We start from the raw sequence: 16,819 nt of genomic DNA, 5'->3' as shown, positions 1-16,819 counted from the left end.
CAATGTGCAGTGACCAGTCACCTAGCTGTGCTTCGAGATTTGTGTTTCTCCTTTGTCCCTCTTGTTCCCCTTCTCCAGGGATTATTTTCGTCATTCTTGTCCAGCTCGCTTGCACCTTTGCATTTAATTGCATTATAATCATGACGAAAGATAGCCCTACCGAAAAATCCAGTATAACTTTTCACTATCCGGATTATGGAACCGGAAATTTGTTTCTGGAAATCCGAAATTCAGATTGCACACAAAGGAATAATTTTTGAAAGGCTAAAATCCAAATAGAGTCCAGATGGAATCCATATAGATTCCCGGTTCCATAATCCGGATAGCAAAACGTTATACCGGATTTTTCGATAAAAGCTTTTGATGCGTGCGTGCTCTTACACGGCGCGAGCGTTTGTTCAGTTTAAGTGATTCTGTGTGTGTTTAGCCAGCGGGAAGTTAGCCCCGCTGGATGTCTCAAGTCTCCACTATAGATGAGAAATTTAGCTAGTGCAGTATGACTCGTTTGGCCTGAGGTCTGACGTGCATCACGCAGTAGTGATACGCGACCGCACGCCGGTACGGTAAGCCAAATCGAAACGGGCAGGAGTGGGGATTCAGCCAAATTGTTCAAATGTGACGTACACATAAACAACAAAAACACTGGAACCCTCAAACATGGTTGTATACCCCTAAGTTTACGAGAAAATAGGTCCTAAAAAAGACTGGAACGTTTCCTGTTTACTAGTGTCAAATTGCATTTGCCTGTTTACAATGCGCGGATTGAAAGTGTTCCTTTTGCATGTTCATTTTTGCCCAGGAGGCGCTTGGAATGCGTGAAAGTAGTCTTCCTAAGCGTTCTCCTTGCGCTCACCTGCAGCACCACCCTCTATATGTCCCGACTCAAGGTTTCTTCGCCTAACAACAACAACGCAAATATTCCTCGTGAGCAGAACAAGAGAAAGGTCTCCTCCAGCCTTCTCTACTCGCCACCTCCACCCACTGCACGATCGGTTTCCAAATCAAAGTTTGTGACATACGCCAACGTTGTTCCAGCCGACCAGTTTTCGAAATTCAACGAGAGCGTCACTCTCACTACACACGCAACCCACGATTTCCTCCAGCACACGCCGGCGCTCTGCAAGAGATGGCGTGGTCCCTTGTCTTTGGCTGTCTATGCGCCGGGCCCCGACTACGCCGTCGTGTTGGACAAGATCTCGTTTCTGCGGCGCTGCAGCGAACCCTGCGTCCGCGCCAACGTTACGTGGCACATTGTTAGCGACAGCGACGATCCTCCGGTCAAGCCCGGGAAGACTGCCGCCTACGTCCTGGCCCAATGGAACAAGTCGTGTTCCTCGGACGTCATGACAGCAACGTTTGTTAATTTCCGCAGGGTACACAAAAAGGTGTACCCAGTCAACGTTCTCAGAAATTTGGCCAGAATGCACGCGAAGACCAGGCATCTCATGGCGTCGGACATCGAGCTGTACCCCAGCCAAGACATCATCCCACGGTTCTTGCGGTTGGTGCAGCGACGGAAGGATCGCTCGCCAGTAAAGGAGGTGTACGCGCTGCAGCCGTTCGAGGTGAGGGCAGACCAGGATGCCCCACTGATCAAGCGGGAGCTGGTACGGATGCTCGGAAATGGGACGGCCGTGTTCTTCCACCAGAAGTTTTGCGCGGCCTGTCACATGGTTCCCGAGTGGAAGCAATGGTTGAGTTACCTCCCAGACGATGATACCCTCGACATATTCACCACCGAGACCGATGCGAAAAATAACTCCCTTTGGGAGCCTATTTACATCGGCACCAACGCCGAGCCGCTCTACCCAGAGGAGATGTCCTGGGAGGGCAAGAGGGATAAGTTCACACAGGTAAGAATGAAAAAAAAAAAAAAAAAAATCAACAGATAAGAGGTGCTCAGGTTGAATATGAAAACGTCGAAATATAAAAACAAAGCGTACGTACGTTAGATCCTTTTGAAGTGTTTTCAATAAGAGAATGAAATAAGACCATCATGACAAAGTAGGGGGGGGGGGGGGGGGGGCTCGACTTTTTATTTCCTGGGAAGGATAAAGATAAAGCCGATATTTGGAAGGGGAAGAGGGGGGGGGGGGGGGTGGCGAGAGAGAATTGCAGAAAGGGAAGCGCCAGCGGTAAGCGTAAGGGTAAGCGAAAATAAACAGGCAAAACAAAAGCTGTTCTTTTTCGCCCCAAGAACAAATGTACTAAGTATATGCATCAATAATGATATCAAGTATGCAACTCAAAAATAGAAAAAAAAGAAATCAACGACTTTAAAACTCGACTTGTTATTCACAGAACGGATGGGAAGACCATACAAACTACGTCGCGTCGAAACTATAAAGCATAGTAGGCTTAAAGGAGCTGTGCAACAATTTCAGGGCTTTGCTTAAATAATTGTGGAAGTTGATGCCTGACACTTCTGCAGTGAACTACAGAAAACAGATTTTGCCTGGATACCCTAGTTTTTACTTAAAAAAATGAAAAAGATCCAGGTTTTTGCCGCCTCTCAACTCGTGCATCGTCTTCCGGGTCACGTGCACAGTGACGTCACTAGAGTAGGCGCGGAGTTCCGGAAAAGTTCTCTCTTTAGAGCCATCAGCGAGCAGCGAGAACTCATCCGCTCGCGACCGCGTGACCACCCGTCCTTGCCCGTCCGGCGCTGTCCCCCTCCTCCTCCGGCTTCTGGCGGCTGTTCGCGGTTTTGTAAACCTAGGATAGATGGCGCCACTAAAACTCCGTATAATAAAAGTTTTGTCGATGATACCAGGGTTTTGACGCATTTATATATATGTTGGAACGACAAGATTTATAAAAAAAGTTACCTTTTATCGAGCAGGTATTCGCACAACTTGCTATCTTTCTTACAACGACCCAAGTGACGTCACGCCGCTTGTTTCTCATGGCCGCCGCTCGTGGCTGCAGGTCGGGAAATATTCCAAGTTTTGCCTCGCTATTACGCGGTGGAATCGCAACATTGCGATGAAAGGAGGTGTGTTTTCTGCCATTTGTAACACAGTGAACAATATCAAAAGCAGAAAATGCCAATTCTTCCAACGTTAAAATCGTTGCACAGCTCCTTTAACTTGTATAGGTCGTCACACTTTACGTACCACAATGAAGCTTCTTGTATACAACACACCATTTTATTCGCACCTAAATTACTGCCATTTAGTGTAAGAAAATACGATTATAGAAAGTTTCCAAAAGGTGTACATATTACAAAACTAAATGCCAAGAAATACAGAAAACGTTTCATCCAACCATTCCTCTGCTCCACTGTTTCAGAAATATGGTGCAGTGTACTGTCGGTAGCAAAAGTTTGGATAACGCCGGAGCACCGACCAAGTTGCATCGCAGCGCTCCCTGACGGCGCGCCGCCTGCTGCCGAGACCCGCGCAGTGCGCACGCGCGTCTAATCTTATCAGCTGGCTTGCTCGTTTGCTTGCTACAACGCGACGTGCTGACGTGCTCCGGTCTGATTGAACTACTAGAGTGCCTCAATGTTGCTTACCGCCTTGAAACGGCGATAGATGCCGCTCCGGCAGCCGTGGTTTCACAATCTCCGCTCGTCGCTCTGTACAGCGGCCGAGCTCGCGTGCTCTGCGGCACGGGCAGTTCACTCAACTCTCTCGCGCGACTCGGAAACATGTTAAAAACAATCGTTTCCTTTTTCGCGTTATTTTTAACGCTTCCCATGTTCCGTTACGCCGTCGCTGCCGGCATGGATCGTGGGCGCAGTAGTCTTTCGGCACGTGCGACACTCCCGCTGTAAGCCTGAACGAGCAGAGCACGAGACGGCACAAGCTGCTTTGTGCACTACCGCCTGCCTCCTGCGGTATACAGTTACGTCACGCATGTGCGGAACGTTTAGTGGGATCGATCTTGTACCTCTGGCCGTATTGCGAACCGCGGCGTGCTGAAACGAAGTCCCTTGGGGACGGTTTCCTTCTGAATGATCAACGGTCAAGATGCACGCGTGGTAAAGGGCTGCAGGACAAACGGAAAAACAACGCCAGAGAATCATATACTAGTTTTACAACCCAGAAATAAAACTGCAATAAAAAATGGTGCTTTACCACATATAGGTCAGAACACCATTGGTCGGTGTTCTGACTAATGTGTGCCGCAGAGCACGCGAGCTCGGTCGCTCGGCCGCTGTCCAGAGCAGTGAGCGAAGAGAGTGGAATCACCGTTGCTAGGGCTTCGTCCATCGCCGTTTCATCAGACTGGAGCACGTACGTTGAAGGGAACAAACGAACAAGCAAGCAGATAAGAAAGGACGCCCGTGCCCACCGCGCGGGCCTCGACAGCAGGCGGCGCTCCGTCAGGAAGCGCGTGTTATCCAAACTTTTGCTCCCGACTGTACATTCATTACATCTATGCAGACCGTTCAAGCTTAGGATACGAGAACGAAATAATAAATAATAATGCTTATTTTTTTGCTCCTGTTTGCATGACTATACAGAGAAGCGGTCACAAATCCCACACGTAGCACCGATTATGGAACATTTATTTGTGCAAAACATGCTAGAGAACAAATGATAAAACGCAAGCTTCCAGAATTGTTGAATTTCTAAAAGTATTGGAATATATGATTTGAATCAACATAAAAACAAAAGGTTTGAGGTTATTTTCTTAGGGAGACAATACAAAAATTGCAGCGTTTTTTTTTTTTGTTTTTTTTTTAGCTTTGAGAGTCATTTTTGAGGTTGTTTCACTGTGCTCTATATTTTTATTTTGGTTAAATATATTGTGTGTTGATCGATGTTCATTGCTTTTGTTTTTACTCAGAGCAGTGGCGTCACTAGGGTCACCGGCACCCAGGGCGGTGGCCCGCGGCGCCCCCCCCCCCCCCCCCCTGCCCCGCTCGTCGCCCGCCGCGACACCCCCTGGAGCGCTGCACCCGGAGCGGTACACCTCCCCCCCCCCCCCCCCCCCCCGCACCCCCCTTGTGACACCACTGACTCTGAGACAGAATGTATGCTATATCGCGGACAATATGAGCTGAAAGAGTCCGTAATTCTTCAGCACCCTTGCCAGATTGTTTTAGAGAGCTGTGATCCGAACTTTGGAATGGAATGCGAAGTTGAGGTCCCCCTACTTGAGGCTATTCGACAAACTGAGAGATAAGAGAGCTTGTGGGGCCGCAGACGCCCTACAAGGCCAGATCTGGTGTCTCAGCTCTTATTGTCCGCAGGGGTGAGTAACCACGTCTGCCCCTGTACGTAGCTGTACTGACTGCCTTCTGGTCTTTAATTGTATAATTTCTGGGGAGGAAGGAGCTCGTGAAGCTGATTTTAGAGCGCAGCTCTTAGGCGCCCGTTTCCGGCTTCAGCGGCTTCGCCGTCGGCGTCACCGTAAGGTAACGTGACCCCCCAGGTCACGTGCCCCCCCCCCCCCCCCCCCCCCAGGTCCGGGGGTCACGTGATCTCGAGGGGAGGGGGTCAAATGAACCCCGGGAGGATGAGGAGGAGGTGAAGGAGAAGGAGGGGGTGGCGGAGGAGGATGAGGGGAGAACTTGGAGAAGGAGTAGCAGGCAGGATCACGAGGGAGGAGGAGAGTGGAGGGGTATACCCTCCCCTCAGTAACCTTCCCTCCTCCTCCTCAAGAGCTGCGCTCCAATTCGGCGTTACAGGCAGTTGTAAACGGCTTTCATTTTTTTCAGCTCTCCATCCCCCCACCTTCCAACCTCACCTATCGTTTTGATAGGGGAGCTGATTTGAATGTTAAGGACTTCGAAATTATTTATTTACATCTTGCTTCTTTTTTTTATTAAGACGAAAGAAGATGCGCTTCTTAAGTTCGACGTCATTTCTCGACCAGCGGCCTCGTGTTGCCGTAGTGAGCTGGCAGTTGGCGCAATAAACCGGCCAAAATGAAAGTTGCTTTCAAAGCCTTGACGTGAGCATCCATGTGAAATTGTGAACTTACCATTCGCGCAGCAAGCGCCAAAACCGGCGATGCGAAAAACGCGGAGGATAATTCTATCGTCCGCGTTATCGCTTCGCCGTCCTTGCACCTGCTGCTGACACCTCCTAGACAGCTTTCAAAGCCTGCGCGTCACGTGACATGACGTCACGTCCCGGAGGCCTGCACGGGCACTGATCGGATGCGAGTTCCGCGTCAGCGTTCGCGTGGGACTCCTTTCCTATCATGGTCCCAGGCGAAGGCTGACGCGGCACTCGAATCCAATCGGCACTCGTGCAGGCCTCCGGGACGTGACGTCATGTAACGTGACGCGCAGGCCTTGAAAGCTGTCTAGGAGGTGTTGCTGCTGCACGAATGGTAACTTTAGCCATAAGAGAAGGCTATGCTTCGCACGGGGTTCAAGTCGCCCTACAGTTCACTGATTTAGGGGTTTTCGGTGACGCTCAGCGAGTTTCGTATTGACACCATATGTGCATTTCAACAATGAAAGTAGATTACTAAATTCTAGATATTTAATTCACTAAATAGATTTTCTTTTCTTTTTTTTTTTTTTTTTTTGAGGGGGGGGGGGGGATTTTTAATGTTTATCTTTCTCCCGAAGAGTTCCCGAGTTTGCTCACAAAAAGAGTGCCTTTTTTTTTCTCGACCACCCTAGTTTTATTTTTGAAAATATTCGCATTTACACCTGATATGTTTCCTGGAATAATTCATTATTGGAGTAAATATTACAATATTGCATGCTCATTCGTATCTCAGGAACATGTACTTCTTATTCCTAGGCTCCACATTTTTATTATTATTATTATTATTTTTTTACATTGGGATTGTTGAATTTATATGATCTATGGCTATGGCATGTGTGGATTCGACACAGCTTTTTAACGCTTATTTGACATAACCATAGTCGACAGTATGGGTGCTATGAATCCAGAGGATTATAATCTAGTCAGTCAGAGAATTCGGCGCCTTAACATAACCAGCCTAAACTTTCACCACATGTGTAATTTAGTGGTGCATTGTACTTTGTGAAATTTAAGGTGTAGCTTCCTTCCTGGGAAGAAATTAGGCAAACACGACATTTTCAACGGTAGACGCCGGATGTAGGCTACCGAGTTTAGGACGGCGCCATCTCCCGATAGGCGCATCAAGTAGACGCGGTGTCATCTGCTTTCTGTCCTATCGGGAGATGGCGCCACAAATACAGCGCTGGGCAGGGGGGGGAACGAGGGAAAGGGAACGCGGCGCAAAGCGGAGGCTGCCATATTAAAACCGCTTACGTTGCCAGCATAGGTTTTGCAGCGGAGAAGTTGCTGCCATATACGGCGGACTGAGTTTTACTTTCTTTTTCGTTTTTGAACGAGAATGTATTGTTGTGTTACATAAGTCCTCCTGCATAAAGACAACGAAGTTGAATTATATTTGTCTTGTTTACTTGGTTTGAAACCCTAGAAACGGGTTTTTGACGACTTATTGCTTTCATCATTTTGGAGTACGCAAGGCAGTTATCTCGCTGTTCTGGTTTCGGTTACGAAAGCAAGGCAAAACGCTCGTAGTTCCCGCCCTCAATACACGTTGGACACCTTCCACACTTTGACACCGGATAACTGTATGAACAAGGATTTACATTTACTTCAGAGGTAACTTTCGCCGCTTCCTCACCGTCGAGCAGCCGGATCAGCTGGCGGCAAGCCGCGGATGAAAGGCTTGAGCATCAACAGCCTAGAGCCACTACAACAGCCCAAGTGCACTCAGTGCCGATGCGGGCGACGCGGGCTTCCGTCAACCCAGCGGCGGACCCAAGAGGGGGGCGATGGAGACGCCCCCCGCTTCCCCCCCCCCCCCCCCCCCCCCTCCCCTGCCCCCTTCTCGAAGGGCGATTTGACATGGGTGGATCCCCCGAAGTAACACCAACTACCGGCCTGCCAGGTGGTAGGAGGCTCGGTACTCAAGGACGAGGGTTTGAAATAGGGTAGGCCGCACCCTAGCAGGCACACTGTACTCTGAGCTTGGAGAACCACTCCGTCGCTTCAACCGAGACTGAAGTCCGCGGCGGCGGTATCAAAGCACGGCTTAGAACCAAAAGTCCGCGCAGCGGCGCACATCTAGGGGCCGTCGGTGCACTGTGGTTCTGCGGCGGTTAAAACAAAAGGCGCAACCCGAGTCCTGTCTATCTTGCTTAAGATTCCCCCCCCCCCCCCCCCCCCCCCCCCCAAAGAAAAAAAAGGGAGGAAGTGGCCGAGTGGGCTAACGCGTCTCAGCTCGGAGCGTAACGCGAAAGCTTGCGCTGGGAACCTCCTGGGTTCGATCCCCGCCGCCCCCGCCCGTTTCGATCTGGATGAGTTTCGTACCGGCACGCGTTCGTGTGATCACTGCTGTGTGATGCACGTTAAAAATCCCAGGTTAGCGGTTGTACCGCACTGGCTAAATTTCTCATCTACAGCTAAGAGACCGATTACCCGTTGAGGCGCATCTCCATCAAGGCTGTATAAACATAAAGAGCAAGCCAATTTTTTCCAAAGAAAAACAAAACAAAAAACGGAGTTCTGGATCCGCCTTTGGGTCAACCGGTAGCCCAGCACAATCCGTGAACGTTCCAGCTCTTCGCCATGACACGGTGTTGCAGAAAGCAGGGTAAAATACAACTACACGGACCACCGAATCAAATGCACTGTTATCGTAAATATTGGCTTGTGATTGCGCCTTTGTAGATCATCTTATTCGTTTTGCTGGAGAGACGCAACCGACGGGCGTAACAAAATCGTTTGTGTATTGCACATACCTCGCAAAAGCACTTACCCAGTCACCTTGCGAAAAGCTTGAAACACGGAGTCCGCGCCGCCCTGACTTACCAGTCTTTTACCTGCTTTAGAGCAGTTTGTACCTGCTAGTAGGCATGTCTACTGAAACTGCAACTTGAAACTAGGGGCAATGCCAGAGAGAAAAGAGACAAAGTTGGGAAAGCATGCTCGCTCTCTCCAATTTCTGAACTCTCAAGTGATTGTACCATAATAAATTCCCCATCACCTTTCCAAAATAAAGAAAAAACGCTATGTTCACTACGCAAAAAATGATCTCAGTTCATGCATCCGCGGGCAGGAGGAAACGTTGCCCTAATTTATTCACACCACATGACGAGCGCAACAAACTCACACGAAATTTACAAGAAAATATCGGTGGTGACTTAAGTTTCCCTAAAATTCTGTATGACCGGTCGTTTGCAGGACCGAATCATCTACTCAGGCGGTGTGCGTCGCTGTGCAAACGCCAACAGCACGAAGCATAAAAACGGCAGGTCTAGGACAACAATCCGGAGTCCATTGTTCAATTAAAACGACGTAATTTTGTTGAAAACGCCCGCAGCTTTTTACTCACGGTATGCGTCGAGAATCTTCCACTTTTTGAAACGGAACGAAGGAAGATTTACTTTTAAAAGCGCTCACTGCGTCCTCCCGGACCAGCTGGACCGGATCAGCTGACGACGACGGGACTGAAACCGCTGAATTTCAACCCCACAATAACCAATTTGCGCTTCGTGTTAGTATGGGCTTCTACCTCCAAGCACCGCACCACACACCACGAACGTTTCAACTCTTTGCCACCCATCGCCGTGTTGCACCGGTTGCACCAAACCTATCTCTATGCACCAAACAGAACGAGATCGCCGAAGTCAACGGAGCGCTGTCGTGAATCTTGGCTTGTGGCTGCGCACTCGTGGACCCTGTGACTCCCTTCGCTTTCAAAGCACACACGACGATTACGAATGATACTTTCCGTCTTCCGGGACCATCAAGGGGCACTTCTCCAGTCACGTCTTCGCTACATGTGCTCGAAAACCGCGTCAAACGTGGTCGAACCGAAGCTGCCGAAGCAATACCGGCGCCATGTTGAACGTGCGTTGTTGCTAGATTCTCTCCGACCAAACAAAAACAACGAAAGCAAACCGGCTCTAGCTTCCAGCGTACATCGGCGTTGCGCCGTGGCCAGATTTTCTCCGTCAGCTCTAACTTAAACATGACCTACAGATGCAGCAACACTGGTATCAAGTTTTAACATGGCGGCCCCCACGGAGCGCCGTAAATTCTGAGGAGGGTGCATTGGAAGCGGCGGCACCTTCCCCCCCCTGGCGCTGGGTGTAGAGGAGGTTCATCCCTGACCATGGGGACGTTGAGACGCTTGTCTATCATCTTTCTTCGGTCTCTCCTAATATCTTCATGTTTCCTTCCCAGTCACAGGGTTTAAAGATCATGATTAATGCGCACCAACTCGCCTGCAAATTAACTTTTTTTTTTTCTTACAAGGATCGTTTGCAATTCCACGACAGACGCCTTCTGGCAACGCTACCTCCTGGGGAGATTAGTTACAGGTGCACATGCGCTGCGTTTAGGCGTGGCGAGGATGAAAGCAGGCGGGAAAGCGGAGACATTGGCAATCAACGCTTTCGGTACCACCCCGGCGCTCGTATTGCAAAAGTGGTTTATAGACCACGTGACCCCGATCGACCCTACGTCCAAGCGCATTGGATGCTACGGGTCATCGGAGGCAATCGAAGGCCGCGTGAGCGTCACGTGACCTTGGAGAGAAAGAGAGAGAGGGGGGGGGGGGGGAGCGCAGCGACGCGCGGAGACATTATCACGTGCTACGACTGCAGGGGGGGTGGGCTAAGATGGCTCGTAGTGTCCGCTGCGTCTGGATGTATGGTGAAACGGAGTAAAGCGGAGTGAACTATAGTTTTACGTCTTCGTCCGCCTTATATATAAAAAAATACGTAGTTTTCTTTTTTTTTAATTTAGTGCATATCAGGTTAGATCCATCCCCAATTTGTAGGATGCACCTAACTCCTTAAAATATTAATTTATTCTCGCTCAAAATATTTAAAGGGGCCATAAGATAAAATTTGGGCTGGGAGAAATGAATTCAGACTGGGATTTTACTAATAGCATATCGTTTAGAGAGCCAAAAAAAAAAAAGAGATAACAATGATAAAGAAAACCCGGAGACCCATATCTCCAAACACAGCTAGGTGACTGGTGTGCGACTCAAAAACTCCACCTTGTCCTGGTATCGAACCAGGGATTGACCTCTCCATTTCCAGTTGAGTGCTCTAACAACCGAGGTAACCGGGATTTTTAAAAAATTTTATTTATTGCTTTTGTTTCTACAATGACACACAGCACTGTTACATTTCATGATAAAAGATTAAAATACACCAGCTCTTTTTGCTGACACCGAACACCCTAAAGGTCTTTAAGAGCAGCCTCAAGAAGTGGCAACCACTCAGGTGGGGGTTGCTGGGCCTTAAAGGAGCTGTGCAACGATGTCAACGTTGAAAGAATTGGCGTCTTCTACTTTTGACATTGTTTATCTTGTCACAAAGAACATAAAACACATTTCCTTCCTTCGAAATGTTGCAATTCCGCCGCGTAATCGCGAGGCAAAAGTTAGAATATTCCCCGACCTGCAGCCGCGAGCGGCGGCCATGAGAACCACGCGGCATGACGTCAATGGTGGTCTTGTAGAAAGATAGCAAGTTGTGCGAATACCTGCTCGATAAAAGGTAACTTTTCTATAAATCTTGTCGTTCCGTCATAAATATAAATGCGTCAAAACCCTCGTAATATCGACAAAGCTCTTGTAATATCGACAAAACTCTTATTATACGGAGTTTTTGTGGCGCCATCTATCCTAGGTCCACAAAACCGTCAGCTCTATCTGCTACCGCGAACAGCCACCAGAAGCCGGAGGGGGAGGGGGACAGAGCCGGACGGGGATGGCCGGACCCGGATGAGACTTTTCTCCTTTCACCATATTGTTCCCGCTGTACCAGCACGTGGTCACGCGGTCGCGAGCGGATGAGTTCTCGCTCTCACTGTTGGCTCTAGAAAGAAAGCTTCACCGGAAACCCGCGCGACCCCCCATTGACGTCACAGCGCACGTGACTTGGAAGGTGGTGAAGGAGTTGAGAGGTGCCGAAAACCTCAATCTTTGTCCATTTTTAAAATAAAAACTAGGACTTGCAAGCAAAAGCGGATTTTTGTTCTTTACTTCAGAAAGGTCGGGACACCAACTCCCAAATTATTTAAGCGAAGCACTCAAATTGTTGCACAGCTCCTTTAATTACTTCCTTTAGGAAACACGTGTTCGGTAAAGTACTTGTGAACCGGGCGTACATCAATATTCGCGTGGCGCACAGCCATGCGGCACCGCCACAAACTATGTAGGCCCAGTAGCATAATCATGTCATGACTCTCATAAGGCACGGTGTCCGTCCCCTTCTGCGGATAAAAAAACGAATTCCATAGGGCGTTAAAAAAAGGTCCTTTCTGAGGGTCCTCTAAAAAACGCCCCCCACCCCCCCCCCCCCCCCCCCAAAAAAAAAAAAAACATTATTGCGTTTTAACAATGTAAGATTAAAGGTTCAATTGTTTCCGGCGTCTTGCACAGTAGGCATGTGTCGGACCATGCAATTGACAAGCCTTTGTCCGCTAACCACGTTTCAACAAGCAACGTCTGTGTAATAAAAAAAAGGTTTTAGTTTTTGCGGGGATTACCATCCTTTTGCAAAAAACAGTGAATGCGCAGGCGAGCTGGTGGATGTTGATCATGATGTAGAAAACCCGAGACTGTGGTAAAAGCAGGGAAACGGTGTCGAAGAAGAAAGACAGGGGAAAAGAACGTCTCGTTCTTTTCCCTGTCTTCTTCGACACCGTTTCCCTGCTTTTACCACAGTCTCGGGTTTTCTCTCGTTCTTTTCCCCTGTCTTTCTTCTTCGACACCGTTTCCCTGCTTTTACCACAGTCTCGGGTGTTCTACATCATGATCAACATTCTTTTGACTTGCTTCAGAACATCCTGCTCTGGCCCTGCACTAAACAAAGTATGATACAAAGGTGCGGGAGAAAGCAAATCAATCAGGTTCTTCGTCAACCGCTTACGTGTGACGCCATACAAGTACCCTAGGAAGAAACGTGTTGATAAAAATGGAAGACGTTTACAAATCTCTGTAATGCGAAATCAGAGTGCAGCTCTTGAGGTATTTTGATTTTGTGATATACCATGCTAAACATTTTGAGAACGAATTATAGATATATATACATGTACAAATATAGATCACTCTCCTCACATACTGGTTCCGTACCCTCCTCCTCTTCCGTACCTTCTCTCCTACTCCGTACCCTCCCCCTGGATTCAATTCCCACCCCTGCCCGTCTCGATCTGGATGAGCATAGTACTGGCGTGCGGTCGTGTATCACTATTCCGTGGTGCACAAGACCCCAGGCTAGCGGTTGTACTGCACTGGCTAAATTGCTCATCTACAGCTGGAAGATAAGCCGCCCGCCGAGATAGACTAAGTTCTATGCTGTATAAACATACACAGACTTTAATTATATATTGACCTCTCCACTTCCTTTGTACTCTCTCCTCCTCCTCCCTACCCTCCCCCCTCCTACAGCTTCCCCGCTAAATTTAGCTGGAAAACTGACCCCACGTGACCTCAACACCAATTCAATTTCTCCCTAAATTTAGCGAAGAAAATGACGTCACATGCCTCTGCGTCACTTCACCTATGAACAAATTCAGTCTCTTGTCTGGATTTAGCGGGAAAATTGACGTCACGTGACCTCAACACCATTCATTTCCCCACTAAATTTAGTGGAAAAACTGAATTGGTGTGTAGATCTGCGACGTCCCATAATGCAACACCGCGCATTCAGTTTTCCCGCTAAATTTAGCGGTAAAACTCGTCAAATGACCTCAACACCAATTCAGTTTCCCCGCTATTTTAGCGTGGAAACTGTGACGTCCCATAATGCAACGCGCGCAGTTACGCCGATGGACGGCGACGCCGCTCAACGCGGAAACGGGCGCCTAAGAGCTGCGCTCTGAAATTGGTATGTGCAAACTTTTTTCATTTCTCCACGTGCAACAGCCCTAATGTCTTCACTCGTTGACACTATAAACTCTGGTAACGCGCTACACAATTTTGTGTGAACGACAGAACGCGAAGACGAGTCTTTGTTCACCAACTGTCTCACAAACAAATGAGACAGGCCTAGACGCTTCGCCTGCTCCGCTCGTTCGCACGCTTGTTACTCCTTAGAACAGAGTGCCTTGAAACCTCTTAAAATATCTTAGAACTAGATAACACACTGGCACGCTGGCGCCATCTATGCGGTGACCCTGGAACTGCGTTTCACTAGAACGAAGGTTTTGCGGGATTTCCGATGCCAAATGTGCGCAATAACTATGAGAAGTGGTCATTTATGACGTTGACAAAAGTTTTTGGAGCCAACAAAAAAGGGATGATGCGCGAGAGAGATAGAAAATATGCGGGACCGCCAAGTTTCCACTGCTACCCAATAGATGGCGCCCGTACGTGTCTCCTCTCTTCGCATGAGATATAGGGTTATTTCAGATAAGATCAGCCAAAGAATGGCCAGCCGACATTTTTAAATCAACTGATGTTTTTATATGCTATTGTCTAGTGTCTGGTATGAACGAATTCAAACGAAAGTGAATAACTAAAACGATAAAATTAGAAGTATTCTAATGCTTTTTAGAAACAGACTATGGGTACAGGTTGCTTGTAATAGATAGCAGTTGTATTTATTTATAATATATTTCGTTTTCTAAAAATTGCCAAACATGCCCGCTCGAACGACAAATGGCAAACTTTGGAGGCCTGTATCTCATGAAATAATTTAATCATCATCATATACTTTTTAGATAGTATTCTACTTATATATGGCTATTATTTTAAAAAAAATATAAGGTATTTTAGTGATACGATAGGCGGGTTATATTTAGGCAAACATGGGAAAAAAGTCAACGAAAAATTCCGATGCGAATAAAAAAACAAAAAAGCACCACCTTCAATTTTTTTTTTTTAATTTGGGGACCCTGTCATGCTCTATTTCGGCCTTCATTTCTATTAAAAACATGTTGCATTATTTTATTGAGAAAGAAGACACAACTCCCCAAAGTAGGGTCCTTCTTCAAAGCCTACACTTAGCAGTGCCCTATACGAGAAGTGACTCTGCAGGTTCCAGTTTCAGGAACCTAACACACATATTTTATATATTTTTATTCGGATGGGGCCATTGATAAATATAGCAATCGTTCACACAGTAAAAGTAAGGAGAAACTACTGAGTACAAAGAGCTATCATATTATGAACTAATGATCCGAGAAAAGATCCTGCAGCCATCGGCCAATGGGAACTTTGTTTACCTTATTCTTCCTCTCTCTCTCTCTCTCTTATATATCCCTGACTTATATCTAGAATAAAAACATATTTAAGCTCCCTTTCTGCATGATAGTGTTCTGTAGTTAGCAACAATCATTTCCTCGCGAAGATCACGATTATGTATGGCGCAATAGTTGACGGAAGTAGGAGACGACTCTCGTCGCTAGTTCTGGCAAAACGGCCCATTCATCCTTTTTTCGCATTTCCCCGCTCGCTGTCAAAGATGAGGGGGTTCGCTTCAACCAGCAAAGGGGGTTCGCTTCAACCAGCAAAATATGGCCGCCGATGCCTGTTTACTGAGCGGTCGTGCCTGTCGCCATCCCACTCGCTGGCGTCACGGGCGGCAATATCAGGCACAAAGAGGCACACCGACAGACAGCAGGACCCCCAAATACTCGAGCCCCGCCTAAATACAATAGTGCGCATACACTGTCGCCATGTTAACCTAGTAAAGGTTAAAATGGCAACAGTGTTTACGCTCCAGGTAAAGAAAAGCGTGGCACATGTGGTATCAGCCGGATCCTTACACGAGTGCAAGGTGAGCCTTGAGACCGTGTCTGCTGGCCCAGAGTATTTCACAAAAGACGAGCTACAATGTTCGTGCCAAGGTCCCAATCACAAGGACGTGATCTCTGTCATGCTCGACGGGGAGAAAATGTTCGTGCCAAAGCGCTTACTGACACGCTCAATCTCAGAGGCATTTCATCGTGTATACAACAAAGACAAGCCACTAGATTCCGGCGGTGGGCTAACGAAATTTTATTCCTTGCGCCCTAGATGGGTCAAATGTATTCCACACCAGGAAGTGAGCGTTTGTGTGCGCTGCGCCAATCATTATCTTTGTATTGCCGCTGCAGAGACCGTTACAGGCTCAACATTTAACACTGGTGAAATGAACTTAGCATTCCTGTGTGACCCACTAACAAGTCTTTTTTTCAAAGAGACTGTGATCACTGCCCAAAAGGGCAGTCTCTTACACTCGAGAAACTCGAGGAACTTCATATTCCAGAGGATAAAGAGATTGTGCTTACAACATGGGAGTCCGGCGACCTTAAGAAAAAAACATTGGATCCTGAGACTTTCCTAAAAGTCATTCAAGTAACGGTTGAAAGTTGGGTATTTCACAACCATATCCCACAAACTCAGGATAAAGCGATCTACGATGAAAACCAGTGCATGGAATGCGGGAGCATTGTCTTTCATTTTGACTTTGCAGAAAACTGGACCATCGTGCTTCCTCACAAACTTCGAGCGTACCACTGAAAAAAGAAAAAAAAGTTACGATTTTTACATCTGTAGTGACGACAACAAAATCTACAAACAGCTTCGCTATCATCAATGAGGACCTGTGTGACGCCGCCGCTCAAATGTGCTTGGCTCTAGGAAAAGTGAAAGAGTGGGTTGAAGACAAAGTTGCTGTACAGTCGCACGTGATGTACTTACGTAAGTGACGGGGTCGCCAGTCATTTTAAGAATCGCTACCAGCTTCACCAGGTTGCACAGAACGATGGCCCACAAGCGCAGTGGTTATTTTCTGCATCTGGACATGGAAAAATGCATGCGACGGAGTTGGCGGACTCGAGAAGCACCACGCCACGCTGAACAACCTGAGAGAATGTTCAATAAACACAATTCAGACGGC

General features: G+C 47.7%; 1 protein-coding gene across 1 annotated transcript in view; it reads left to right on the top strand.

Moving 5' to 3' along the window:
- The first annotated feature begins 872 nt into the window (after positions 1-872).
- Positions 873-16,819, top strand: part of LOC8029055 (beta-1,4-glucuronyltransferase 1-like) — a 30,075-nt gene continuing 14,128 nt past the window's right edge. The window contains exon 1 of the mRNA XM_040214867.1: positions 873-1,853. Within this exon, the coding sequence (XP_040070801.1) occupies positions 873-1,853 (981 nt within the window). The remainder of the gene's footprint in view (positions 1,854-16,819) is intronic.

The sequence above is a fragment of the Ixodes scapularis genome, unplaced genomic scaffold (assembly GCF_016920785.2).
Source record: "Ixodes scapularis isolate PalLabHiFi unplaced genomic scaffold, ASM1692078v2 PGA_scaffold1__304_contigs__length_218370807, whole genome shotgun sequence".
Lineage (NCBI taxonomy): Eukaryota > Metazoa > Arthropoda > Arachnida > Ixodida > Ixodidae > Ixodes > Ixodes scapularis.
This window is presented reverse-complemented; position numbering and strand designations above follow the sequence as displayed.